Source organism: Electrona antarctica (assembly GCF_951216825.1).
Source record: "Electrona antarctica genome assembly, chromosome: 12".
NCBI classification, from domain to species: domain Eukaryota; kingdom Metazoa; phylum Chordata; class Actinopteri; order Myctophiformes; family Myctophidae; genus Electrona; species Electrona antarctica.
In genome coordinates this window covers 20,367,715-20,394,836 of record NC_136793.1, presented here as the reverse complement: position 1 = coordinate 20,394,836, position 27,122 = coordinate 20,367,715, and the positions used below count along the sequence as shown (strand labels likewise).

Genomic DNA, 27,122 nt, shown 5'->3' with positions numbered 1-27,122 from the left:
TTTTGGCGGCCCCCCGAGGGTCGCAACCCACGGGTTGAGAACCCCTGAGCTACAGTACATACTGTAGCTACAATCTTCTTGAAATGATTTGGCAACATATTAGAATAACCTACAGTATACAGACAGAACGGAAGATAAATTAGCGGTTGGATTTTAAAAGCATTTATATAAGTTTTAGTTACATAAGCATCTAGGTATTCTACAGAGAATTCCAGAAATTTGAGTCTGGAAAAGTCTGGAATTTTAAAATGGAAAATGTGTAGGATCCATTCTGATCTCTGACCACCTATCCCCATAATCTTTTTCATCTTAACTTTTTGTGTTTGGTTTTTTAAATGAAGGCCCTACTTGGTCATACTACAGCGTTACACAAAAGCATCAAAAGTAGCAGATCCACAAGCTTAAATGCGGCACGCCACAAAGCAATGCGGTTTGAGCTTGTAGATCTGCTACTCTAGCTGTTTTTTGCATTTGAATCCTGAAAAGTAACAGTTTTGGACATAATTATGAGGTTTCCACTTGACAGAGATGATACAGGGTTTTTCACTTTTGCACATGCAGGGCTTTACCGAATTGTATGCAGCTTAGCGCTTCATTCATAATGTTGACATTCAAAATGCTAGTCGATGCAGTATACGGTACAACTTGTCGATGCAGAACCTCCTCTTCCACTTCTTTAATTGCCTTCATTTACCCTGAGTCACCTCTATAAGGAGGTACTAATGCAGGCAGTTGCCTCCAAGTGTACTTTAGGAAACAAGCGTGTGATGGTCGTCAGAATGCTAACCCTTCGTTGGATTCTGTTTGGATTTCACAATTAGTTAACAAACTGTAAAACAATTCACAGGTATATTCAAATAAATTAGTCTAAACCCCTCGTTTCCACCATCCCAACGTGATGACACGTTTGCACAGTGGAAGGGCTTGGGTATAGTATACACACTTGTGGTGATTTATATATAGTTGAAACATTTGCCTCATTTTCTCAATTGCAGGACAAATATAGACTCCCCAGGAGTATTTTTTTCAGGTTTCTACAACTACATTCGTAACTTTTCTCCCACTTTTAAGAGAGCTGCTTCACCTTTATCTCTAGAGAACCAGACGTGAAGGTGTCACATCTCTATGAGTCATTACAAGCTGTAAACCTACCTACTACATCAGCAGTTAAGTTGGCATGGGAAAATTAGTTGGGGACTAACATTTCAGATGAGCTCTGGGAAGACAGTCTTGAAGAAGTTAATGCTCAACTCCAGACATTGCCTTATTCAGTTTGGAGTCATACATAGACTCCATTATTCCAAATCAAAACTACATAAGATATTCCCAGATATTTCTTCACACTGTGACAAATGTATTGCAATAGATGCAAACCTTCTTCACAGCTTCGGCCTTTGCCCTCGGATACAGAGATATTGGATTAAGATATTTGAGACATTCTCTGATATTTTGAATATTCATATTGACCCCGATCCTGTACTAATCATTCTGGGTTTGTCAGACTCCATTTCTATGTTGACGAGAGCACATATCTCATATGGTCTGATTACAGCAAAAAAAAAAAGAAAATAAATGTCACACTGGAAAAAGGAGGAGGCTCCTACATTTAAACATTGACTAAATGAAACGACTAGTACACTTCACCTTGAGAGAATACGGTACTTCTTGAAAAACACAGAGAGACAATTTGATAAGGTTTGGCTGCCCCTTGTCCGTTATTTGAGTAGAAGCACTTAATACCACTGATGTGGTGTATATCATCATCATTTCAGATGTTATTGTTTTCCATGACAGTATTTCATCATCTTACTATTTTATTCTATTCAGTGTCACTGAGCAGTAAGGTTGCGAGGGATTGAGGGTTTTCTTTTGTCTGTTTTTTCTGTCCTTCTTTCGTTCGTTTCATAAAAGGGAAAAAAACGTATGAAAAAAATGTATACTATACCAATGGGCAATGGTATAATAATGTATAACTTATTATAAATTATTATAAAACTTATTTGACAAGTACATTTGTCTATACACAAAGCTTTACACAACCTATTTGTACACAAGTAGCAGATCTACTACTGTAGCTCACAAGCTTGTAGAGTAGATGAGCTTGTAGATCAGCTACTGTATTTATTTATCGCTTATTGATTATATTTTTGGTTAATTGCCCAGCCAGCCCTAGTACTCAGCACAAATGATTGAAACTGTCAGATAGTGTCAATTGTGACTTTTTGAGAGAGAGAGAGGAAAAAAAGGAAAGAAAAATACGGTAAGTGGTAGGCTTTGGGAAAAACATGCTGATGTGCCAGATTGGGCTTGTGTTTCAACACTGCTAAGGGGAGGGAGAGAGAGAGAGAGAGAGGGAGAGGGAGAGGGAGGGAGAGAGAGAGGGAGAGGGAGGGAGAGAGAGAGGGAGAGAGGGAGAGGGAGAGGGAGAGGGAGAGGGAGAGAGAGGAGAGAGAGAGAGAGAGAGAGAGAGAGAGAGAGAGAGAGAGAGAGAGAGAGAGAGAGAGAGAGAGAGAGAGAGAGAGGGAGAGACACAGACAGACAGACAGACAGACAGACAGACAGACAGACAGACAGACAGACAGACAGAGGGAGAAGACAGAGGTGGGGGGGTAGTGGGGGACGGGTTGATTTATATATTGTCACACAGCTGTGCTAAGCAGAATGGAGCTCTGCCACAACGAGGAGGAATTTGGGCTGGCAAGAATGAATAACATTCACAGGAGAAAAAAGAAAGAAAGGAAAAAAAAAGATTGAATTGTGTTTTTCGGTGTGTAATCCCAGTTAGAATGGATATCAAAGAGCACACAGTAAAATCTGGAGTGTTCATTTATCTCGGAGTTTAAATTTTACCCCCGACTTTTTTCTGAGCTGGATAACAAAGAGAGTAAAGAGAATATTAAGCCGGTTAAGTTGTTAGCCAGACAAAATTTGCTGCCAACAATGATAGGATATTTCCGGCGTACAACACATAATATGGGCTTAAAGCGTTATGGCAGGTGTAATATCATCAGTAGTGTGTGGTGATATGTTGCATGACTCATTAAATCAGAATGTGTGCACTGTGCAGACTAGATACAAAGCAATGAAACAAACATGTCTGTGAGGCAGGAAGGAAGCAGAGAGAGAAAAAGGGAGTGTTGGAGGGAGGCTGTTAGAAGCCCACAACCTGCATCAGCCCCGAGTCCCAATTAGGTATCAGCTACCAATTCAACAAAGCTGTCAGGTGGAAACTTGTCCAAAACTGTTATTATTTATTCACAAAAGGTTATACATCTATGTGGGTGCAAACCGACTATTATTTAACCAACGATAATTTATATCTGTCTCATCTACAAGCCCACAGGCTGCAGATCGGATATTTTCGGAGAAGGGATTTATAGACAATATTATGTGCATATATAATAGCTGTGATACTTATGTAAGTGGTTATGGTGAAATAAACAAACATGAACAAATGCACAAACAGTGCATTTGTGCATTAGGTAAGTGCATTAGGTACAAACAACACCATTCATTCACATACAATATACACATTAATACATAACAATTAAGCAATTGATACCAGTGAGCTGGCGGTTATGAAAGGCTCGTCATAAACCTGCATCAGTTGTTTTGGAGGTGGAAAGCCTGGTGACGTGAGGTTAGTTTGGAGGGGGTGAGGGGACTTTGGCGTCACCGATTCAGCAAATAGACGGCTGTACACACGGAGACGACAAAGTAGCGTCTCCGAAGTTTGTCACTCTGGGAGCCGGTTTAAAAAAGAACCGGTTAAGTCCCCTAAAACGCCATCTCCGTGTGGCAGAAAGGGCAGATCGGCTAAATACTTCTGCGGGTAACGCAGAATACGTCCTTGTCTAGACAGCACCTTCATCAATACCTGTGATGTGTCAAGTTAGATAACTTTGAAGTCCCACACACTGTCTTCACTTATAGCAGTAGTTTATTAGGCTACTGAAGTTACAACGTTTCCGTCTATTACGACCATCATCAGGTATCCCTGGATTTGGCACTAAAAGTAGATATACTTAACTTGAATTTTGGGTGAGGGGCAACACGGCAATGACTAATACTAGCAAACACAAAGTTATGGCAGGTGTAATATCCGTAGTGTGTGGCGATATGTTGCAATGACTCAGTAAATCAGAATGCTTTGTGTGCACTGTGCAGACCAGATACAAAGCAATGAAATAAACATGTCTGTGAGGCAGGAAGGAAGCAGAGAGAGAAAAAGGGCAGAGGGAGGCTGTTAGAAGCCCACAACCTGCATCAGCCCCAAGTCCCAATTAGGTATCAGCTACCAATTCAACATAGTGTTACTTTTCAGAAACTGTAAAACAAGAACCTGTGTCCTGATGTAATTATTATTTATTCACAAAGCTCTTGATAATACCTTTCATTTGTTCAATATCTGTAAAAACCCTACAGTGGTGACATCAAGGCTGTTCATATGATCTGGGATTAGAGGATAGGCCAGCAGGACTGTTTTAGCCGTGCATAATCTGAGAGGCTCTACTCCCTTATACTGTTGAGGTGCCTTGAACCCCCAGTGTTTGAAATTGAGCTGTGCTGGGAAGCTCATGATTTGAATTAGCATAGGCTGACTTGACTATCTCTAATCTAGCGTGATATTATAGTCTAGATGCAGGCAAAACCATTTTCTTGTACACAAATTCTTAAAACAGTCAGCAAAACAAATATGCATTCTACACATTCTAACCGCTCAGTGGCCTTTTTGGATTATGCCAATTACCAGAGTTTGGGCAACCAAGTTAAAATTGTCCCCAAATACAAATCAACAACATAAACTTCATATGAAACAGCATTATTAGGTTTAGTATTGAACAGATAGAAGTGTCAAATGGACTAAAAGGTTATATTAATGTATGTAATGGTGAACGGAAAGTTATCTTATGCATTACTTACACTGTACACACTACACTATACACTATATTTAGTTAATTGAATTTCATAAAACATTTCCTTAGTATTTATGTTCTAAAAGATGGTTTTAAATATTTACAGTTATTTACAGAGGGAACCTTTGTGCTACATCTTTCATGAAAACAGAACTACGTCTCATGTAATATATAGTCACTATGTTGTCTCTCCTGTAATAGATAACATTTATTCTAATTTTAACAACTTTTCAGAGAAATATATAGTCTGAGCTGTATCCCAACCATTCTTCAAAGATATATGATCAAATTCAATAATAACAGAGAACCATCAGTTTGAAGTAGAATGCTTCATTCGGATTTTGAAAATGTTGTTTTGGCATGTGGTTATAAATGGAGTGATAACACACAGAAAGCTACCACCACTGCAATGCTATCACATATTTCCTAGCACTAGGGATGTATACCTTCCCAAAAATCACTATGAGATATTCAGCCCATTGGTACAGATGACCCCAGATTTGGGGTCCTGGCTCACAGACTAATATACACTGTTAACCACTTGCGCCATACATAGTGGGTCATACATACATATGTTCACTATTTTTGAAATAGGGATTAAGTACAATTGATTCATAATTTATTTTTGTAAGTTTGGGTCCTGGTATGGGGAGAGCGTTAAATTAAGGTTCCTTTCACATAAAAAAAAATCAGCTTTATTGTCACATCACAGTTTAACAAGTAAAAAAAGTGGGTGAAATTCGTTTTTGTGCATAGTTCCCATTGTGTAATTTATTTTGTATTTTTTTTCCCCCTCTTTTGTCTTTCTCTTTTTCAAGAGAAGAAGAGAGATCGGGAGGGGGGGGGGGGGGGGGGGGGGGAAGAAAGTCTGAGCGCTTTTACCACAAAAAGTACAACTAAAGGGTTTCAGATATTTAGAAGCTTCACAAACTGCACAACCGTAGGGTCTCTCTCATCTTCAGGAAGGTTCAGGAAGAGAAACAGAAGGTCTAAGGCCAGCCTAACAGCATTGCCTGTCATCAGGCCGCTGAGAAGGCATCGTCTGTCATCAGGTCACTGGGCAAGGCTCATGCCTTGCTCAGCGTCCTGTTGACAGGCTCACTTCAGCAATCTGAGGGCTGTCGGGTGGAAACTCAGTGCCGTCTCTACAGGGGGGCATTGGGGGACATTATAATGCTCAATATATTTGTATTTCTTTGTTTGTTGTTGGTGCTGCTGCATAATTGTACCCTACTTGTAGCCTTTTTCAAGCATCACTTTGTTAATAGGCGACTATTTGTTATACATAGGGGGGGTTTGAAAAATGTTGAAAAAGTGCCCCCTTTGGAAAAAAAGTATGCCCCCCTGCTGATTTGTGCCTGGAGACGGCACTGTGGAAACTGATCCTTAGCCTTGTGGTGCTGCTCTTGATACTGCGGAAGGCCTTCCGCAGGCGTTATGAGGGGTTGAACAGTTTGTGACTTGTGGTGGTGCTTGTCTTTGATAATGCAGCTGGGCTTTGGCTACGCACCGCTTGTTGTATAGTCCCTGGAGCTCGGGGAGCTCGCCTCCCATTAAGCGCTCTGCCGAGCGCACTATTCGCTGTAGGCTGATCTTTTCTCGGGAAGTGCAGTTCCCATACCAGGCCATGACCCAGCCTGATAGGATACCTTCAACTGAGCTGTTGTAGGATGCGCTGAGGATGAGGACCTGAGGATGTGCTGTCCTACTCCAAACTTCTTCATGTAATATAGTCCTGACCTGAGTGCTGATCATTGCGGCTGCAGAGTTTCTAATGATTTAATAATTTAACTAGGCTATTGTATCGAGGGTGCTCTTTGTAAACTGTTGTTTGGGCCATTCATCATTCAAATAAAACATAATATATAGATATCTCTTTTATGTAGCGCCAGCGGTTGTGATGCCATAGCCTGAGAGGACGTTTGGGTGAACGGGTGAACGCTGACTGATTCAGTCACTCCATAGATATATATAAGAAAGCTAGATGGGCCCAGGCGGTGGCGTAACCGTCTGGGCACCCGATTGGTAATCCAGTCGCAGTGTGCCGCGGGTTCGACTCCCGAGCCCGACACGGCCTTTACTGCATGTCTTCCCCCATCTCTCTCCCGTTTCCTGTCAGCCTACTGTCTGTCCCTTCAAAAAACCAATAAAAGGCGTAAGCCGCAAAAAAAAAAAAGAAAAAAGAAAAAAAAAGAAAGCTAGATGGCTCACCCGCTCTGCTGGCCAATGGAGAGTGACGTCGCTACGTGGCGGCCATCTTAATTCGGGGCAGCATAACATTGTGTCTATGGGGCATGTACTTTTTAAATAACCATAACTTGCTTAATTTTCAACCGATATTCAAACGGTTTGGTTTATAAACATGAGAGACGTCTGCATACTTATATGCGTTTATATGACGTTCATATAAAAAAATAATATTAAGCAGATAAGCGTCCTGAATCATAGCCACGTTGATAACGTTTGTAACAAACCAACCCGTTTGTAAATCCGTCATGATTTGAGCGAGTTATGAGTATTTTTGTTTGAGCTGCCATGGAACATATTGTATTGTAATGCAATTAAAAAGTAATTACTAGTGGAGCGACTGAATATAGCTTCACACAAGCTGGTAAAAAGAATAATAATAAAAAGGCAATAATACAGGTAAAAATCACTTCAGCAGATAATACAAATAATAGCTGGCAATAGTACAGCAAAACACTTTAACACACTATGTTATTGAACACTGCAGCTACCAGCTACACACCCCAGGCTGTTGCAGTTAAAAGAATAAAAACAAAATCTGTTCTACCAAGTAGTCTGTCAAGTGAACACTTGTTCAAATAACAGCCGGTCTACAAGTTCACAACACGTTGCATAGTGTGAATAGCATTCATTTACGGTGGGGAAGAAAATGTAATCAAGGAAATACAACGTTTCTGCCCGACAGCAATGCGTCTCTGTTGGGTGGAAACCTCATCCAAAACTGTTGCTTTTCAGTATAAAGAGTCCAAACAAAAGTATTTTGCACCTCTTTATGTAAGACTTGTGCACAGATCTCGTTGCTCAACACTGACATTGAGAAGAGAAAGGACCGTCTGAGGCTAATCACAGCCTTGAGTGTTGCGGGAAGTATGATGAAATATGTCGTGTGTGCAGTGGTGGAAGTACAGTACAGTACATTTACTCAAGGGCTGTACTGTACTTAAGAAAAGACTTTACTTGAGTATGTCCAGTTGACATACAGTATTAACCAATTAAGCCATATTTTATACTTCTATTTGAAAATAGCTGATCTATAAGACCTTGTATATATCTGCTATTTTCAAAAACATTTTAATGCGTTTTCCGAAACCTTTTTCAACTATATTTTGATGCCAGTACTGCTCTTCTATCTATAAATACACCACGTCTCTGTACGTCTATACGTGTGTACAGTTGTAATGCACATACAGTAACTCCAGAACCGTTAGCCCCACGACTTCAAATTCGACACATGCGTTCCTCACCCCCACAGGGAGTGCAGTACCCAGTGTCGAGTCGGTCGGACCCACGGTTGTCCAGAACCGCCACAAAAGGCCTCTGCCCGGGCTCTGGACAGGGCCCCTGCCCAGTTATCCATATATGGAGCTGGCCTGTTCTGACATCACAAATTATGTTCTGACATCTGCATCTGCATAGCCTCCATATTTGGGCATGCCTGACAAAGAACTCCATATATGGGCATAAATGGGACACATACATAATAACTGGGTGGGGCATGCATTTCCGGTTGTCCAGAAAGTAGTCTTAAAATAGTCTTTTTTATTGGCCTAAAATATTGTCTACCGTATATATAATACATATTATATATATTATTTATATACATATTCATGAATCCACTTGCTGACCGGCTGTCACTATTGGGCAATTATTTTTATAGGGGTTTCTTGTGACCCTACCATTAACATCCTATGGCAGGCAAGAATGTCAAACTTTCCTTTTGCTTTAAGTAGCATGTGACATATGTCAAACTAGGAGGTTTTCATGATTCTGAATCCATTCCAAGCATTCGTTTTGCAGCCATAGCCACTTGCCCAAATGTGCCCAAAATGTGCTGACCTCATCACATTTTGTCATGACGTCTATGGCCGTTTTTAGCCCAAGGAGTGTACTTTTGTGCAAAATGAATGCTTGGAATGGATTCAGAATCATGAAAACCCCCTAGTTTGACATGTCACATGCTACTTAAAGCAAAAGGAAAGTTTAAAAATTGCCCAATACTGACAGCCGGTCAGTAAGTAGATTCATGAATGTATGTATATAGACAATATTTTAGGCCAATAAAAAAAATACTATATACCAAATTTCCCACCCGTCCACCTCGGCTGCCGGACTATATGGGCATAAAGGGACACAGATAGATGGGTGGAACGGGGTGGGGCATGAATTTCCAACTTCCATCGTTACCGACTCAGTGCTCTACAGCCTGGCACCGGTCTAGTTTACTTAAATACAACATTAAATAAAACATAAATAAAACACATCTTACATCCTTCACCACTGATTAATATGTGGTGCTGGAGCACTGCTTTCGTTCTGCAGTGCAACAAGAGTTGTGGTGATAACGTCCAAGCCTCTGAAGAATGCTAATGGCTTTATTGCGCTCATTTAATTGCCTTATAACTGCACGTTAACTGATAAAGCCATAAACATAATTTAATTTGACAGTTGTTGGGCAGTGAGTTTGAATCACAAATTGTGCTATGGGTGTAAGGAGGCGATTTGCCGATAGGAAAAGCAATTTACTGTTATTATTAAAATGTTATATTATCAGGCCGTAGGTAACACGTGGTAGCTCTTTTGAATTTGCATTAAGTACCTTGATTAACATTGTAATTAGGTCTATGTCAAAGTTTGTGTGTTTGTGTGTGTGTGTGTGTGTGTGTGTGTGTGTGTGTGTGTGTGTGTGTGTGTGTGTGTGTGTGTGTGTGTGTGTGTGTGTGTGTGTGTGTGTGTGTGTGTGTGTGTGTGTGTGTGTGTGTACGTTGGGAAGAATGGACCCATCAAACCCATCAAATACTCAACATAGCAAATATCACTGATGCAAAATGGCTGCCGTGTGATATGGTCGTCAGTGTGTGGCGTAGCGTGAAACCTTTCTCTTTGCACAATGAAACAGCAGATTAAAGAGATATTTTCCACATTGCCTCATGTTGTCAGAGACGCACGAACCTCGAACGCTTCTGATGAATTCTTTCCATTTCAAACCTGGTGATAATTAGCAGCTCTTGGCCTGGACAGGAGGATGGAAAAGACTTCAGGAGTGTTGAGCAATATTGTGTATCACAAAAAACCCTCTCTTCACTCACTGTGAATAATCCAGTCGCTATGTCACATAGCAGTCGGAGCAGGAAGCGCTTTAGAAGACTCCCTTTCCTTTTTTCCTCCTTCCATGTCTGCCCACTGTTTGCCAGCTAGATCGAGTAAGGAGCCAAATACTTAAAATTCTTGCATGTGGGATTATGTCCAATATGTGTCTGCCCTCTTGCATCAGCAAGCAATTTCTTTCATTTCGCATGTGTAAAAAGCACAACATTTTAAGATGAGGGAAGATAAAGTGAACATTGCTTTCAGCTTCATGCACAATAAGACCAGGTCACCAGCTCTGAGTTGATCTAAAGTATAGCGCAGTCCCCCAACGCAGTTGCTATTTGAACACATTCAATACTATATCGATTTATATAGATGGGTTCATAGCGCATGCACACTGCAATAAAAATCCATCTGAATTCAACAGAAAGGTCAACATGGTACAGTCGATATCATGAAATCATTAGCGATCTTAGCCAGATTATGTGTCTGTCTGTCACCTGCATATCTCGATAATTTCCCGACCGGTCGACTTTAAACTTGCAGTGCAACTTCCCCATTTACATAGGGTATTCTATTATGAAGTAAGTACTGTATGTGATTGGTTGAGAATAGAATTAACATGGAACTGAGACCGACCCATGGTCAGCGAGCAGTAACTGCACTGAGTTCCCTGACAGAACTTGCTCTATGCATGTCTGTAGCCACAATGTAGCCGAGATACACAACGCAATACTCAACAGGTAGAGTCATTCGTATACATCAATAAATAAAATGCATGAATCGATACAGATAAACAAAAAAATGTAATAAAGCAGTTACAATTTTGAACAAAAGTGTTGGGAAAACATTGCCCTAAATTGACCCGAAGAAGGAAATGAACTGATTTTAAGGAGTTCTGGAGCTCGTTCCAAGCAGATGGAGCACTGACAGAGAATGCTGCCTTGCCTAGCTCTGCCTGAGCAAAAGGAACCGTGAGCATCAGGAATTCACTCTGGTAGGGACTAGGGTTCTGATCCAACATAGACCAAATATAAGGGGGGCGCATTCCTGAAATGGTTTTAAAAATAAACAGATACTGTACCAGTGCTTATCACGCCTCTCAGACAGAGAGGATAAGACTGCGTTCACATAGTGTACAATGACGGGTACCATATATCTGTCACCAGTGACCCATCTTAGGGCAGAATGGTACACAGTATCGACGTGCTTTACAAATGACGGAGCAGTTATGTCTCCATAATCTAAAACTGAGAGAAAAGTGGCTTCAATAATAATTACTGGATGAAGGAAAACAGGATTTATTTCTAGGCTGGCCTCTGTTACTTTTCAGGAAATGGAAAAAAGGACCTGTGTACCAATGGATCCAATGTAGTTAGTATTTAGTTACCATAAGCTGTACTTACTACTTACCATTGGTTCAATTACATTCAGCCGCAGATGAGTCTGTGGCTGAATGTGCTTCTCATCATCACTAATAGCTCTTTATAGGGTACATGGGTACCCTAAAGGTCACAATGGCCTAAAGGTTACAATTCAATGCCTAAAGGTCACAATTCAATGTCTCCCCGAGTAAACAGGCAAGGCTCTATTACAGTGGGGAAAAAAAGTTCAGCTTGTGCAGGAGGACAAAAAAGTGGTCCGTGAGTTGCCAGTTGAGACCCATACAAGTTGTTGCGAGACCCAAAAACGTATCCAGACCCATTGTTTGGGAAACACTGCTGTTTGTGGATCATGTGTAATAGTGTTGCCAACTACAGGCCGGGCCAGAAAAAAAGGGCCGCCCAGAAAATTAGTTTTTGTATATTATATTAACCACCTGAACCCCAGCATCCACATTCTGGGGGGCACATTAGCCAAAACTACAACATTGTGAGCTTGTATCTACAAGATCGTTAACTTGTATCTACAAGATCGTGAGCTTGTGATCTTGTCGTTTGGCTATTGTTGGCAAAGATATTTGGTGTAAACAGATTAACAACCTGTATGAATATGAGCTGTTTGAACTTGATGTGTGTCCTTGATTGATTCTCAAAGGATAATGAACAAACAAAGTGTGTCCCATATCAGTTCAATAAGGGACACATCTTTTAGTTTCCAAATAAGAGAGAATTTCTTATTTCAAGGTTGGCAACCCTATGTGTAGTACTTGTGTACTCTCTCATGTGTGCTCCAAAGAACTACAAACCCTATGTGTAGTACTTGTGTACTCTCTCATGTGTGCTCCAAAGAACTACAAACTACAACCCTATGTGTAGTACTTGTGTACTCTCTCATGTGTGCTCCAAAGAACTACAACCCTATGTGTAGTACTTGTGTACTCTCTCATGTGTGCTCCAAATAACTACAAACTACAACCCTATGTGTACTAGTACTTGTGTACTCTCTCATGTGTGCTCCAAAGAACTACAAACTTACAAAGCTCTTTATATTGACATCCTACAGTCCTACTGTAGCTTCAAATTAAGTCAATTTACTATAATTATCAAATTTTACTTGAATGAAACACATGTGGCACAGGGCGGCTGTGGCTCAGGAGGTAGAGCAGGTCGTCCAATGATCCATGGGTCGGCAATTCGAATCCCGGCTCCTCCTGTCTACATGTCGAAGTGTCCTTGGGCAAGACACTGAACCCCAAATTGCTCCCGATGTGCTGGTTGGTGCCTTGCATGGCTTCCGCCGCAATCGGTGTATGAGTGTGTGTGAGAATGGGTGAATGTAATGCACAATCTATGTAAAGCGCCTTGGATAAAGGCGCTATATAAATGCACCATTTACCATTTACATGAAACTGGAGCCATTTTGTACAACAACAATTTCAAATTGTTCCCTTGATGTCATTCCTTACATTACAATGACAGTCAAGCCTGCAAAATTGCACTGTGTATTGTAACGTGTATTTGGAAAACACAGAGAAAAACACATTAGGACAAAACACACACGCACACACTCTAAGCTGTGCAATAACCTAACATTCTTTGTATATTTTTCAAAGTTTCCATTCTATTCACTCCAGCATCCATTCAACGTTTGCTATTAACTTAAGGAAGAGTGGGACATTGGGATGAGGTGCCTTTCAGTTTCTCATTTGGCTTTTGTGCTTTTATTTAACAATGGCGTTTCATGTTTTTGTTCCGCTGATGATATATGGAAGCCCAAATAAATGCATTTATTCTAAAGAACCAGTTCAGCCAGCCATGAATGAACTTTAAGTTTTACTACTTACAGCATGTTGCAACTGACCAACTGAAAAACAAGACCTTCCTTTGTCTCCATGAGAAGTGCTGTATATCTCTCTCTCTCTCTCTCTCTCTCTCTCTCTCTCTCTCTCTCTCTCTCTCTCTCTCTCTCTCTCTCTCTCTCCCCCTCCCTCCCTCTCTCTCTCTTGTGTGCTCGCTCACAACATTACACTCTCTCACACATACATGTACTCGCTGCACAGAAGTGCGACGAGGCAAAAGTTGTTTGACTCTACGTTAAAAGAGTTGCTTCGGACCAGTGATGCTGTTTTGGCCACAACTGAAAGGCAGGTACACGTTATTCACTTAGATTTTAGAAAGACCACCGCAATCAATAATAATTATAATAGTATACAAACAAAACAACGGATTGACGATCATGTTGTACCTAGTGCTGTACCCACCACCATTCGATCAATCAACTAAATATGGACATATGGGGGATCCCTGATGTTGTCAGAAACTGCTGACGTCGTGTTGAACATGGGCATACGCGAATGGAGTTCCATGGTACATGCTGACACAAACATGACGCAAAGCTCGGCAAATCCCTGAAGCCGATGGTTCGGGTTAGCCAATCAGGGAAGCTGATGCCTATACCCCCAAAACACACACAGATTAATTTCATCCTCCACAGACTCGCGGACAAACACATTCGCCAACATTTCTCGATAACTGTTGTCGATTATCTTCCACCTCACACATGCCAAGTTTGAGGCTGTTCGGGACAGTACAAACACACAGGTACTTGTGTACAGTGTGCACACATAAAGGCATTATTTGTGATTGTATAGATATACTGTAGATGAACACTATCTATCAAAATCTTGATTAGACATATGCCCTGTGCAGAACAGAATATGTGAATGTGATTAATGTCAGTCAGTTGTGTAACTGTTGAAGAACATTGTCATAGTTACAGGATTAGAGCAGACTACTGCATGGCTTTTCAATGAATCCATTGAGACCTGGAACGCATCCATGTCACGTTAGCGTTTAACCACATTAACCATTAACCCATTTTGGGCGGGAACCCCTTTTGGTGTTTTAAACATTATGTTATAATTTAGCTATTGAAAAATAGCAGATCTACAAGCTCATAGCGCGCCACCGAGTGGCACGCTATGAACTTGTAGGTCTGCTATTTTTGAAAAATCATTAAAATGTGCCTCAAATCTTTCCAAAAATTTTCATGATTTAGAAAACATTTTTTTTTAAATTTCGACGTCAGGCCTGAATGGGTTAAATTGGAGCGTCCAGACACTCAGATGTCCTCCCTGGCAAGATCCAAACTGTAATGATGTCACACGTGCATACTTTCATTTTCTTCAGTTCTTTCTTTCTTCAGGCAAATAAAGAAAAATATAAACCGTAAGCGGCCTAGATGAAAGGAGCACAATTTGCTTCTCATGTCAAGTCACTTTAAAAAAATTGCCTCTTTATGAAAATGCGCATAATTTGAACAACTAGCCTATTGGATACCGCAGCTTTAACCACGTAAAAAACTCCCAGGGCTCTATACTTGGTCTGTTCCCTTTTTGAGGCAGCGCTGAATGTACAGCTCCTCCGAACTGGGCCGTTGACATCCAGTGATGCTCTCAGAGCCTTATGGTCCCTGTCTGTGCAGCTCCCACACCAGCTGGTGAAGCTGCTTGTCAGCAGGCTCGTGGTCGTCCCTCGGTAGAAGGCACCTGACGATTTGTGGACTCGGGCCAAACACCTGAGATTTCTGTTCTGCAGAATCTACCTATAACATGAGAGCACACTTACACAGGTTTTAAATACTTGAACCCTACTGTAGAATCCCTATTCTGGGACGAACATTCAACAAATAGAATAGATCTACAAGATTGTGAGCTCGTAGAATCTTCTTTTGTTATCCAAGACAATGTATTGTGTTGTGATTTTGTATATTGGCTTTTCTCTAGCATGTTTATTTCATCTCACACTTTTACAATTTCTCATTTTATTGTCTGGTTTAGCTTGGAGTTGCATCTGACTTATGCCATGTTCTATATAAAAAGGTTTGACTAATCAAAATGCCATTCAGATAGACAGACAGACAGACAGACAGACAGACAGACAGACAGACAGACAGATACCTTTATTGATCCTTCTGAGGAAATTCAGAGACAGTACGGTAGTACAGATACGGATACAACAACATTGAAATATTGTTTGAAGGGACAGATTTGTCCCACAGCGCTGGAGTCCATCTTGTGCACGGTTTATCGTTTACGCTGAATCATTTAGAACCACTGACTCACACCACAATCACATCGTTAACGAGAATAGTACGGTTTTGAAATCCTTAGTAATGCTTTTATCTGAGGCCCAGTGGGGGTGTTGGCCTTTAATTGTGCACTTTAAACACACAGAGTTTGGTGTGCACGTATGCAGGCCACGCACGCACGCACGCACGCACGCACGCACGCACGCACGCACGCACGCACGCACGCACGCACGCACACTCACACACTCACACACACACACACCTACAGTACCTACCCAGTAAAACTGTTTTTAATCTCATTTAATTTCCATGTGTAACTCCGAGCGTGTCCAAACGGTAGCCTGGCATGGCCAGACTAATATCACATCTTTGTTCCTGTGGTAGATTGGTCTCAGTTTCCAGGCTATCATCAGGGTCCATTTGGTTCCACTTGTAGACGCGCAGCAGAGTTAAATGAACATTTTCCTGTGTTTGCGCAGATCTATGAAGCAGCATGATGTCCGCTGAACGCACATACAGTACAGTAGAGCACCGCTGCTGCTGTTCTAATCCTCCTCCATCGCGTTGAGTTTCCCGGTCCATGCAGCATTGTTTTCCCTCCCCCTGACTGCGTGAAGCAGCGGTAATTAGGCGGCTGCTTGTCGCTGCTCTCCCTGCTCATTTGGAACCCAGTTGGTGGTCAGAGGAAGGAATAAAACGCTCAGAGAACAATGGTTTGCCTCAGTCATCAAAATACCAAATGTAATTAAGCTCAGTTTTATGTGCCACGCGGGGCTAAGAAAACCTCTTTATATGACAAGAAATAAATTGAGGGAAGCAAATCAAATCCAGCTTCTCTGCACCTCAGGATTTGGAGCCACCACCATGTTAGCAAAAAGATTCATTGGTGAGCCTGTGTGTCATTCATTTGTCCAAATAATGATTTTGAATGTTTTGACACGTGAGCCTGCAATGCTTACTCAGGCAGCACGCGTTTAGAGGACTGCTCTTATTACACTCTCATTACCCCTGGCCTCCGAAAACAAACCTATTTGAAATGCTATTACTACTTGCAAATTGTGTTGCGGTGGTAATGGGAAATATCATTCATACAGTAGTTACCGTGAAGTGAGATGTCTTCTAAGTCATGCATTTATATATACTGGGTATATATATATATATATATATATATAGTGTGTGTGGGTGTGTGTGCGTGCGTGCGTGTGTGTGTGCGTGCGTGCGTGCTTGCGTGTGTGTGTGCGTGCGTGCGTGCGTGCGTGCCTGCGTGCGTGCATTCATATACTGTATATATATGATATAATAGGATAATAGAAAAAAGCATTGGACCACCTGTGGTGGCGTAGGAATTGGCATAGCTTTCTTGTCAGATTGATGTACTGTATCTCTGGAGCGGTGAAAAGCTTCTTTTGGTATAAGCTAGAAGCAGGCATAACAGTAAGACATGAAAGACCAAATGACATCACAGTCATCGGTAATAACAACCACAGTATCCACTTCCTTAAGCTGTCATGGGAAAATTATATCTTCAATATTGTAGCTTCACATTCAGTCCCAGTTTGTATTGTTTCGGGGAAGGCAGCAGCAGTGCTGCTGAGCAGGGGTGTATACAGTGCATACCTACCTTTTTGGCAAAGGTCTTACTGTGTACTCACCTAAAAATAGTTAAATGGTAAATGGTGCATTTATATAGCGCCTTTATGTTTGCCACATTTGTTGTCTTCTAATTCAATTTCTGTACTGAGTAGACTCAAGGTTTTTGCCTTTCTAAGAAACACACTTGTGTAATGTACACACTTATGTACATTACACTTTTTAACACTGTAATTTATTGAAGCAAGAAAACATTTCACAGTAGTATTATCATATGTTTACACAAACGCGCACGCACGCACGCACGCACGCACGCACGCACGCACGCACGCACGCACGCACGCACGCACGCACGCACCCACACACGCACGTTCCATGAATGAATGCATTTTTCAACCTAATCTTAAAATCATTACGTTGCATTCTTGTATGTTTATTTAGCACTGTGACTTATGACCGTCCATTGACTTGCACCCAAAGGCATGCGAGTGTGAGCGTTTGGAGAGGCGTGTCGGTCTGTAGGAGAGTGGCTATTAACACCACCATGGCAGGCAGTCACAGTAGATTTCCACTGGAGAGCGGTGGCGTGGTTCCTGTCGCCTACCTCTGTGCCATTTTTAGCCTGTGGTGCTGCCGCTGGCTGGCCTCTTTGCCACCTTGCCACACAGTGCCACGTGTGGGTAAAGTGTCTGCCACAGCAGTGGTTCTCAAGATATATATATATATATATATATATATATATATATATATATATGATCAACAAGCTCAGAGCTTGCGTTTGTAGATCAGCTAATGGTCAATAGCCTGAGCAATAATTAGGGTTAAAGTGGTCCAACGGATTTTGTTGCTACTTTGAACTAATTTTGATGGGAGAGGAGCACTGGGCCTCTCCCCATTGGCTCCCTGGCTGGGGAGAGGAGCACTGGGACTCTCCCCAGCTCCCTGTCTGGGGAGAGGAGCACTGGGCCTCTCCCCATCAGCTCCCTGTCTGGGGAGAGGAGCACTGGGACTCTCCCCAGCTCCCTGACTGCGCCCGCTGCGAGTGCGAGGCAGGGCTCCCCTGGGACCGGGCTGTGGGTCGGGCTGGGGAGGTAGAGAGTGTACAAAACAGGTCTACTTGGTTCCATTCGTACCCTCTCGGAGTTAAATGAGCACTGAGGATTGTACAGTGTACTGTACACTGTAAAAAGTGTTCATTTAATTCCGAGAGGGTTCCATTTGTTTGGTTCCATTTGTACCCTCTCTGAGTTACAGACCCATAAGGGTCCATTTGGACGCACCTCGGTGGTCCCTGAACCCAACGTTGATAGCCAGTGGGGGTAGTCTTGGGCACAGTAGCCGTCTTAAGCAGAGCTGAGGGGAAGTCCTGTGCGTTTGAAGTAGGGACCTCAGAAAGGCTGTTTACTCTGGGGGGTCGGGGGAGGGGCGCGTTGGCCCTGCCGCACAAGAATGCCTGTGTCCAGTGGTGGAATGTAACCAATTACATTTACTCAAGTAATGTACTTAAGTACAATTTCGAGGTACTTTTTCTTCACTTGAGCATTTCCATTTTTACATAATTTATAGGCCTACTTCTATTCCTTTACATCTCAGAGGCAAAACATTTATTATTATTGAGCTTTTTACTCCACTTCTTATTTTGCAGACTTAGATTACAAAACATACGTTAACCACAAAGACATATTTTATGCTTTGGCTATTTGTAAATAACCGATCTCCAAGCTCTCAGTGCATCGCAAAATAATTTGACAAATTTGGAAAAATAAATGTGCAGGCAGTTTGATTGATTGATTGCACCTATGTGCTGTAAGTATATTTTAATGCTGATACTTTTGTACCTTTACTCAAGTAACATTTTTGGGTTATAGGGTTATTTTAGTGTTTTTATATTGCTGTATTGCTACTTTTACTTAAGTAAAAAAGAAAACACAGAGTACTTCTTCCACCGCCGACCTGTGTCATGACAGGAGCGGCAGTGAGGAGGAATGCGCTCCACAATCCCAACACTGTATAGGGGCCGGGGGCACGGCCGAGGTGGCAACCATTTCTCCCTATTTATTTAAGGCCGCCACTGCCCCCTCACTCAATCACTGGCTGTGTCTGCCCACCTCAGCATCACTGGAAGAAGTGAAAAATGGCCCACACTCTCCTTTTACAGTCGGAGGCTTTTTCAAACACGTCTGCCTATGAATCCCCTTCCAGCTTTTTTGTTTGATTCCATTAATGATCATTGCTGTCACTCGCGAGGGGGCGGGGCTGTCCTCAAGTCAATATCATGATTATTACAAACTTTAGCTTGGATTACAATAGAAATGCACTCTATCGAGTTGCCAACTTGCGCCATGCACACAAGTAGGCCATAAATGGCCTACTTGTGCGCAAGCAGAGCGCGCAAGTACTGCCCTCCCAACTTGAGTTAGTTACGTCAACAACGAGGACACACCTACATAACTACATACTCATTAACATTGAAACATATCTTAATTGCGTCACCATCAACAGCCAATTAGAGACCACCGAGGAAAGACCTATATATGTACATACATACCATACATACGCAGCCGACCACAGTACTTGCGCGCTCTGCTTGCGCAAGTAACAACTAGAAATGGACTCTGTTGAGGTGCCAACTTGCGCCTTGCACACAAGTAGGCCATACATGGCAAGTACTGCTACTAACTAATAGTCTATTACAACTGCTGTTCTAAGTCCTTTAGACCCGTTATTGACCTTATACCGTACCAACCAACACCGACATACCCAGCCGATCGCAGTACTTGCGCACTTTAATTAATTAACATATTATTTGCCACACACGCAAAATCTCGGGATTCGGGATTTGCCAGCTATAGATCGTGAATGAAATTGTCGGTATAAATGAGTGATTATATACAGCATGGCTTGACCTTAGATTTGAGGCACTTGTCCTTTGGACAAGTACATTTCCCATTCACTTGTCCGGACACAAAAGTCACTTGTCCGGAGCAGGGGTCATCAACATGCAGGCTTGTGATATTCCAGTCTCTCTCCATGTACAGTATGGTCTTCATATATGGAGACGGCCATATATGGAACGTGTCATGAGGTGTGACGGACTGACGGCCATATATCGAGCGTGTCACGAGGCGTGACGGACGGACGGACTGACTGACAGGGTTTGCAGATTTTCATAGTACCGTAATCTGCGACCTACTGTCGCAATAATACAGGTTTATGTGTATGCAAGTCTTTGATGTAACTGCGGAATATTTTCGTGTTTCATATATAGGCATAAATAACCTTCAGCCTATACACTTTCAATCCACCAGACATTTGTTTAGATTGGAGTATGTAATGTTTTACGATACTGTTCTAAATAAGCAATCTAAACTAAGCCAGAAGCCACTGTGTAGACCTATTGGCCCCTGGCACTCTCATGTTCAGTACTTGAAGTGATTAGCTGCATTTTATCGAGCAGAGCTCACTACGAGGAGGTTAAAGATTCATTCACAACGAGCAGAGAAGTGGTACGAGGCCTATTGGCAGGGATATTAGCAGTGAGTGACACAGTAGAGTGAAAGATGTGAAGATGTAAAATGAACATCCTACTTCAAGTCATTAACTTCAATCAGTGCCAGATGTCATGATATAACCAGCCTGCCATATGTTTGCTAATGCACAATTCATTCAGGAATCATTAATTTAACCATTATTGCAAGATGCATACAGTAGATGCTAGAATTAGGAAAGCAGCATGCTAAGCCATACCTGGGGAGCACAATGCAGAAACACCATGTCCCCATAGGTATAAGAGCGGGTCCCAAGAAGACATTGAATTTCGGGGATTGTGACATAAAAAAAAGTTTTTGTAATTTTTAAACCTAAACATTTTTTAGGTTTTCTGAGCTCAATTGCACCCAAAAAACCTGAACTTTTAACATTCAGTAGATTTTCTGTGGTCTGGGGTTTTCTGGCTCAAACAAGTGCTCTGATTTTCCTGCTGTTTGTGATGGCACAAAGGTCACAGTCTGCAAATCCCATATATGTCAATGGGATTTGCCAGCAGATGTCACTGTTTTCACTGTTTTGCCCGTTTTCATTGCAGCTCAAAAGGCTTCCAAACCCCAGAAAAAACTCCAGACCACAGACAATCCACTGAATGTTCAAAGTTCAGGTTTTTTGGGTGTAATTGAAAAAAATGTGACACTTAACACAATCCCCGCCAGCTTAATTAATGAATTAGAGACTAATCAATTTACGTAGTTTACGTTTATTGGCGCTCTATACACTCCCTACAGCCCAAGGAAAAATAATCTGGCCTGCATTTTTAAATTCTGCCTTTTCGAGCGCCACCAGGAGGCCCATTTATGTGCAACACTTTTTTTACCCAAATATCAATCCTGGTGGAGACCTGTGCCCCGAGGGGCACTTCTTCTAGTTTTGTTTTTGTTTTTATTGCTTATTTGCATAAATTAGATTTGGTGTAGAGGGAATAGAATAGTGCTGATCAAGTTTACTGAGTATAGAGAGTTTAAGTGGTTAAATGGACATGCAGCCTTGTGAGAATTGCACATAGAAATGTGTGGCTGATTAGAAAAGTTTATTCAATCAGCAGACTGACAACTGACTACAGCTGGGGTGTAAAACCCCTGTGTCCGGCATTAACTAGCGCAGCGCTTCATTTCACAATGACTGGCACCACAGTTTATATTTTTTTCGACTCTAGGCCTGAGGAAACTGTAGTGGTTGAATGAATATATATAATTACTTCAGTGGAAAGATTCCCTGAACTTTTGCACCATGAGCGTTGCCCTGCAATGCCTGCATGCATGTTTGTTTTCAAAACCAAATGAGATGTAAATTCTAAAACACACAACACTGCACAGATGCACACGTACACATCTCATGAATAGATGAAATTGCTTCATTTATACTAATTAACTTCATAAATATACCCCCAGAAAGTCACAAGCATCGTTATTCAATTTAACCACTTGAGCCCTATATTTTATATTTTAAACGACATTGTTTTGTGCATATGCTAATGGTCAATGCCCGTGTGCAAATTCAGATCATAGTAACTAAAGATGGCAAATAATTGTAGTGGAGTAAAAACATTATTTGTCTGTAGACTGTAGTGGTATAAAACAATACTCAAGTAATGTAAACGAGTAACTGCCAACAAGCACCAGTGGGTGTTTGACAGTGCGGCTCAAGTGCAGCTGTTTTCCACGGCTCGCTTGTTTGCTTCCATTACAATTATACGTGCTTCTCATCCTGTTTGTCTTTGTTTGATTCACAGAAGTGAGCTGATTATGCGTCACTTATTATTCTCACGAGCTCTCCAAATTAATGAAAAAGAAAGAAAACAATAATGCTAGTGCTGTTGCCTCACAGCTAGAAGGTTTGATTCCCGTCGGGGACGCTGTGGGCGTGTTCTCTCCTCCGCGTCACCAGCGCCCATACCCTATAGGTGGGGTTGGTGAAAGGGCCTTTCTGTGTGGAGTTTGCATGTTCTCCCCGTGTCCTCCTATAGGGTAGGTAGTACTCTCACAAAAAACATGCAGTAATCCTGGTCTCTATACTGCCTCCCCCTGGTCAGCCGGGGCGCCGCCATGGAGGGGAAAGGAACTGGTTGGAATAACGTGTTCCTTCCACGTGCAACGTTCTACCTGTCAGGTGATAAGAAGCGGCCTGCTCACTCCTCATTGAAGGAAGCATGAGCTCAGTTTGTTGCTCTCCCCAGGTTGGCAGAGGGAGTCTATAGGGCCCAGGATTACAGTTTAGGCAATTGGCACCGGGTGAAGAAAATGGGTTACAAAATTGTGGGATAAAATAAAGCAGTGGTTCTCTAACTTTTTAATTTCAAGGACCTCTACTTTGAGAGTGTACAAATGGAATTCTTTGGACTTTTGGTCTGCTCTGAGTCATATGAGCGTGTACTGATTGCTACGGTACGTGATTAAAAAGGCAAATCTACAATCTCACAATGTGTTTTGGTGGAAGCTACGGTTTATGCGATTAATCAGAACTCAAACTTTCAACCATGAAGTTATTTATTCAATCATGAGGTGTGCCACAAATCTGAATAGATAGTCTCAGTCGGTTTCTTAGTTTTGCAGCTTCTTATGCAATTAATCACATGAACCCTAGTGTGAAACTACTGTAGAGTTCTCATCGGGCCTGAAAATTAAGGCCCGGCCCTACCCTACCCTAACTGGGTCGGCCCGAGGCCCGGCCCGACCCTAACAATTACCATAATGTCAGGCCCGAAAACCCGAAAAAGCCCGAGTGAAAAAAAAAGAGAAAAAAAGGAAAAAGAAAAATGCCACTATATGGCCGCGGCGCCGTGGATTATTGAGACGACCGTGTCAGAGAACGCACTTATAGTCTAGTCGCCGAAATAAAGGATTTATGTAACTCACGTCAATTGGCTGATAATGTTCCATTTTCAACATTCTAATGGTTTCCAGCAATTTCCAGGGGTGAGTAAACATCTTCTGAATCAAAGTAGCAGCGATCCTCTGAAGTGATAGCCTGGCTCCAGCCCCTGAATCGCTAGCCACGCCCATTAAAAAAATATATTGAATAATGGAGTGAAACGAAATGAAAATTCAGGCTGAGTGTCAGGCTACTGAAGTGACGCAGTTAATTATGTCCAATAGGCTACTGGCAATATTATGACAATTGTCAATTTGGCTATAATCTAGGCTACTAGGTTACTGTATAGTTTACATTAATCATTGCCTCTCAAACCCACATACCACGCGTAATGTGCGTTGCCTAACCAAAAGAACAGACATACAAACCATCAACATGCCGCTCGATGGCGTGTCGAGTCTGTCGACAGCTTGCAGATCTTTTATTTTGGGCAGTGGGCACACAACGAGGCGCGCTGCGCTACGATGGGGAAATTAAATAGCTGTAGGCTACAGCGCGCTGCGATACGATTTGTAAACCAAATAGCTGTAGCCTATACAGTGTGACTGTAACATTGCTTGGTCATCATGTAACTATATTACGTGCAGGCGCTTTCATAGTTATATGGAGCATTTACCGTTGATTAGGTAGCCTAATTTAGCTTATTCACCCAGCTGGGTTCAACGAGACAGCAGTGTCTCGTTAAGCCCCGACGTTTCCAAAACGAGCTATTGCGGATAAATCGATGGTCTTATAAAATATTTAAGCATATGGCAAGTTGACTTAAGTTATATAGTTGATGCTGAGCAGTAAGCAGCTCATTTGGTTGGCAAACCAGAGGCCAGCCAGCGGTAGCAAGTTCAACAACCACCGTTCTATTCTGTCACTTTGGTGCGCTGCTGCCTGCTGCTGATCATCGCCGCCTCCTCCTTCAGTCACATATAGTATAATAGCCTAAACTGTAAAAGTTAATCGCCAACATTCACCAGCTCAGCCCTCTTCATATTAAATAAATACATTACACAAACAGAATTGTTATTTTTGTTATAATAAAATTATAAAAAAAATAAAAAAAAATCACGGAAAATCACAGAGCCCGAGGCTCGGCCCGGCCCGACTAATTATCGTGCATTTTGGGCCCGGCCCCACCAGAAAATGTCGGGCCGGGTCGGGCCGGGCCGGGTTCGGGCAGAGATTGAGAACAGTCTAGAATGTTGTTTCCTCAAAGTACAACAGAGTAGTAGACAGGATATACAGTAAGTGCAACCACGGTAATATATACTCTGTTGTGCTGGACACCTCCCAAGGGGTTTTGTAGAAATGCTATTTTCACCAAATGTTCCTCAATTTTTTCTGATGTTTTCCTATTATTTGTCATCATGACATTTCTGTAATAGTGTTTATCTATGCATTTATTTGTATGTTTGAAAATGTAAAGATGCATCTTTGATGCGTATTTTCAGCCTGTGCATTATGCAGATTTATTCATTTCTAATTGATTGCTGTGAGCCGCAAGGTGTACCCTACTGCCACTAATGAGGTGTATGTGTGTGTCTCTCTCTCTCTGTGTGTGTGTGTGTGTGTGTGTGTGTGTGTGTGTGTGTGTGTGTGTGTGTGTGTGTGTGTGTGTGTGTGTGTGTGTGTGTGTGTGTGTGTGTGTGTGTGTGTGTGTGTGTGTGTGTGTGTTACTTGTACCCCTGAAGGTTGTGTTGGTATTTGTCCAAGATTTGCCAACTGCATTCTGTACACAGCACCTTGTAAATATTTGTGTCCTTGTATTGTTCTCTTATATGTGGACATAAATAAAATGATTATTTTGTTGCCCCCCTCGGCGTGTTGCCCTACATGCAGTGCGTATTGCGCGTATAGGTAGCGACGGCACTGGTGTGTGTGTGTGTGTGTGTGCGTGTGTGCGTGTGCATACTAGTGTGTTGTAAGTGAATTGTAAAAAAGAAATAGATCTACAAGCTCATATTGCATTGTGCCCATAGGGACATGCTCAAAAATCGGGACGCCAGGTATAGAGCTTAAATGTTGTCTTTTCCTGGTCTTATTATATGTACGGAACTCATCAGACTGTTGTAGCTGAGTGAAATGTCTCCCTGTGCCGTACAGAGCCAGTGCTGGATGTGGCAAGGGCCCTCGACACGGTCGCCAGTCGGGTGAACAAGACTGTCCGCCGACGGCGCCACGCCGGGGATGACGACTACAACATAGAAGTTCTCCTGGGAGTGGACGACTCGGTGGTGCGCTTCCATGGCAAGGAGCACGTGCAGAATTACCTCTTGACCCTCATGAACATAGTAAGTTCAGACCGGGAGCGAGCACTCACCTCTGACGCCGGTCAACGCAGGCTCAAATATTCACCCTTTGAATTCAGTTGTTGTTGCTTTGTCTGTGTTGAAATCGATTAACTCTGATAGAAGTACTGTGTTGGGTTTCGTTTCTTTGGCTCAGAGGCAAGCTGTATAGAAGAGGGTCTGTCTGCCTTTGTGTCTGGAGATAATCTTGTTAATCTGGTCACTGATTAGTGCCAACTTTCTAGTACACACTGGCAGTAGGCCACTCTGCAAGGACCTTATGTCTTATCTTTTCTACACACTGGAGGCATGTACAGTATGTGATACTGTAGATGTGTCATAGTCATAGATGGCTTATATCACAGGCTGGCCACATGCCAATTTTTTGCCTTCTATAGGTTGCTAATGGTATGGTCACATATTATGCCAATTATGAAAATTGCTCAACATATGCAAGTTAGCATCCGGCAGTTTCTACATGCTGGGGACCCATACTCAACATTTCTAACATAAAACTTTGGTGTACTCAACATGTCCGGGTTCACAATGGGGCTCTATGGGCTGGCAACTAGACTAATCAGCTAAAGGGCAACCGATGATAGGTGGTTGAGTAGAGGTTTCTATATTTTGGACCTAGCACTCATTCTCTCCATCCTCTCAATATAGTGTTTTCAATCACTGTTTTGTCTCTGTGTAAAGTAAACGCAGAATAAAAAGTGAGAAAGCAACAGCACTTTGCCTAGGCTCTAGAGGCCGTTGTCGTCTAAACGTGGCCTAACTACAACTCAAGCTTAAGCGTTCACTCTTCTCTGTCTTGTATTGTCGATAACAGCGAATTTGTCCTGCACCTTCCTTGACCTATATGGGATGGTCAAATTATATTCCGCTGTGAACAAAACTAGTGTTGTTGTTGCTTTGTCTGTATGAAATCTCTACAATCTGATATAAGTATATTGTATTGGATTCCATTTTTATGGCGTTGCTCCTCAGAGGCAAACTATAGTAGGGGGTCTGTAGGTACGAGATGGTGAAATGTTATACCGCTGTGAAAGAAAAACACATTGCAAAACGTGAGTTTATTGACGTGGCCCTGTGGAGTTTGGATCATGTC

At 42.1% G+C, this 27,122-nt stretch overlaps 1 protein-coding gene across 1 annotated transcript in view; it reads left to right on the top strand.

The window, feature by feature from the left end:
• The window catches only part of adamts3 (ADAM metallopeptidase with thrombospondin type 1 motif, 3), a 173,955-nt gene that overhangs the window by 49,232 nt on the left and 97,601 nt on the right, over positions 1-27,122 (top strand). The window contains exon 5 of the mRNA XM_079516259.1: positions 25,827-26,014. Within this exon, the coding sequence (XP_079372385.1) occupies positions 25,827-26,014 (188 nt within the window). The remainder of the gene's footprint in view (positions 1-25,826; positions 26,015-27,122) is intronic.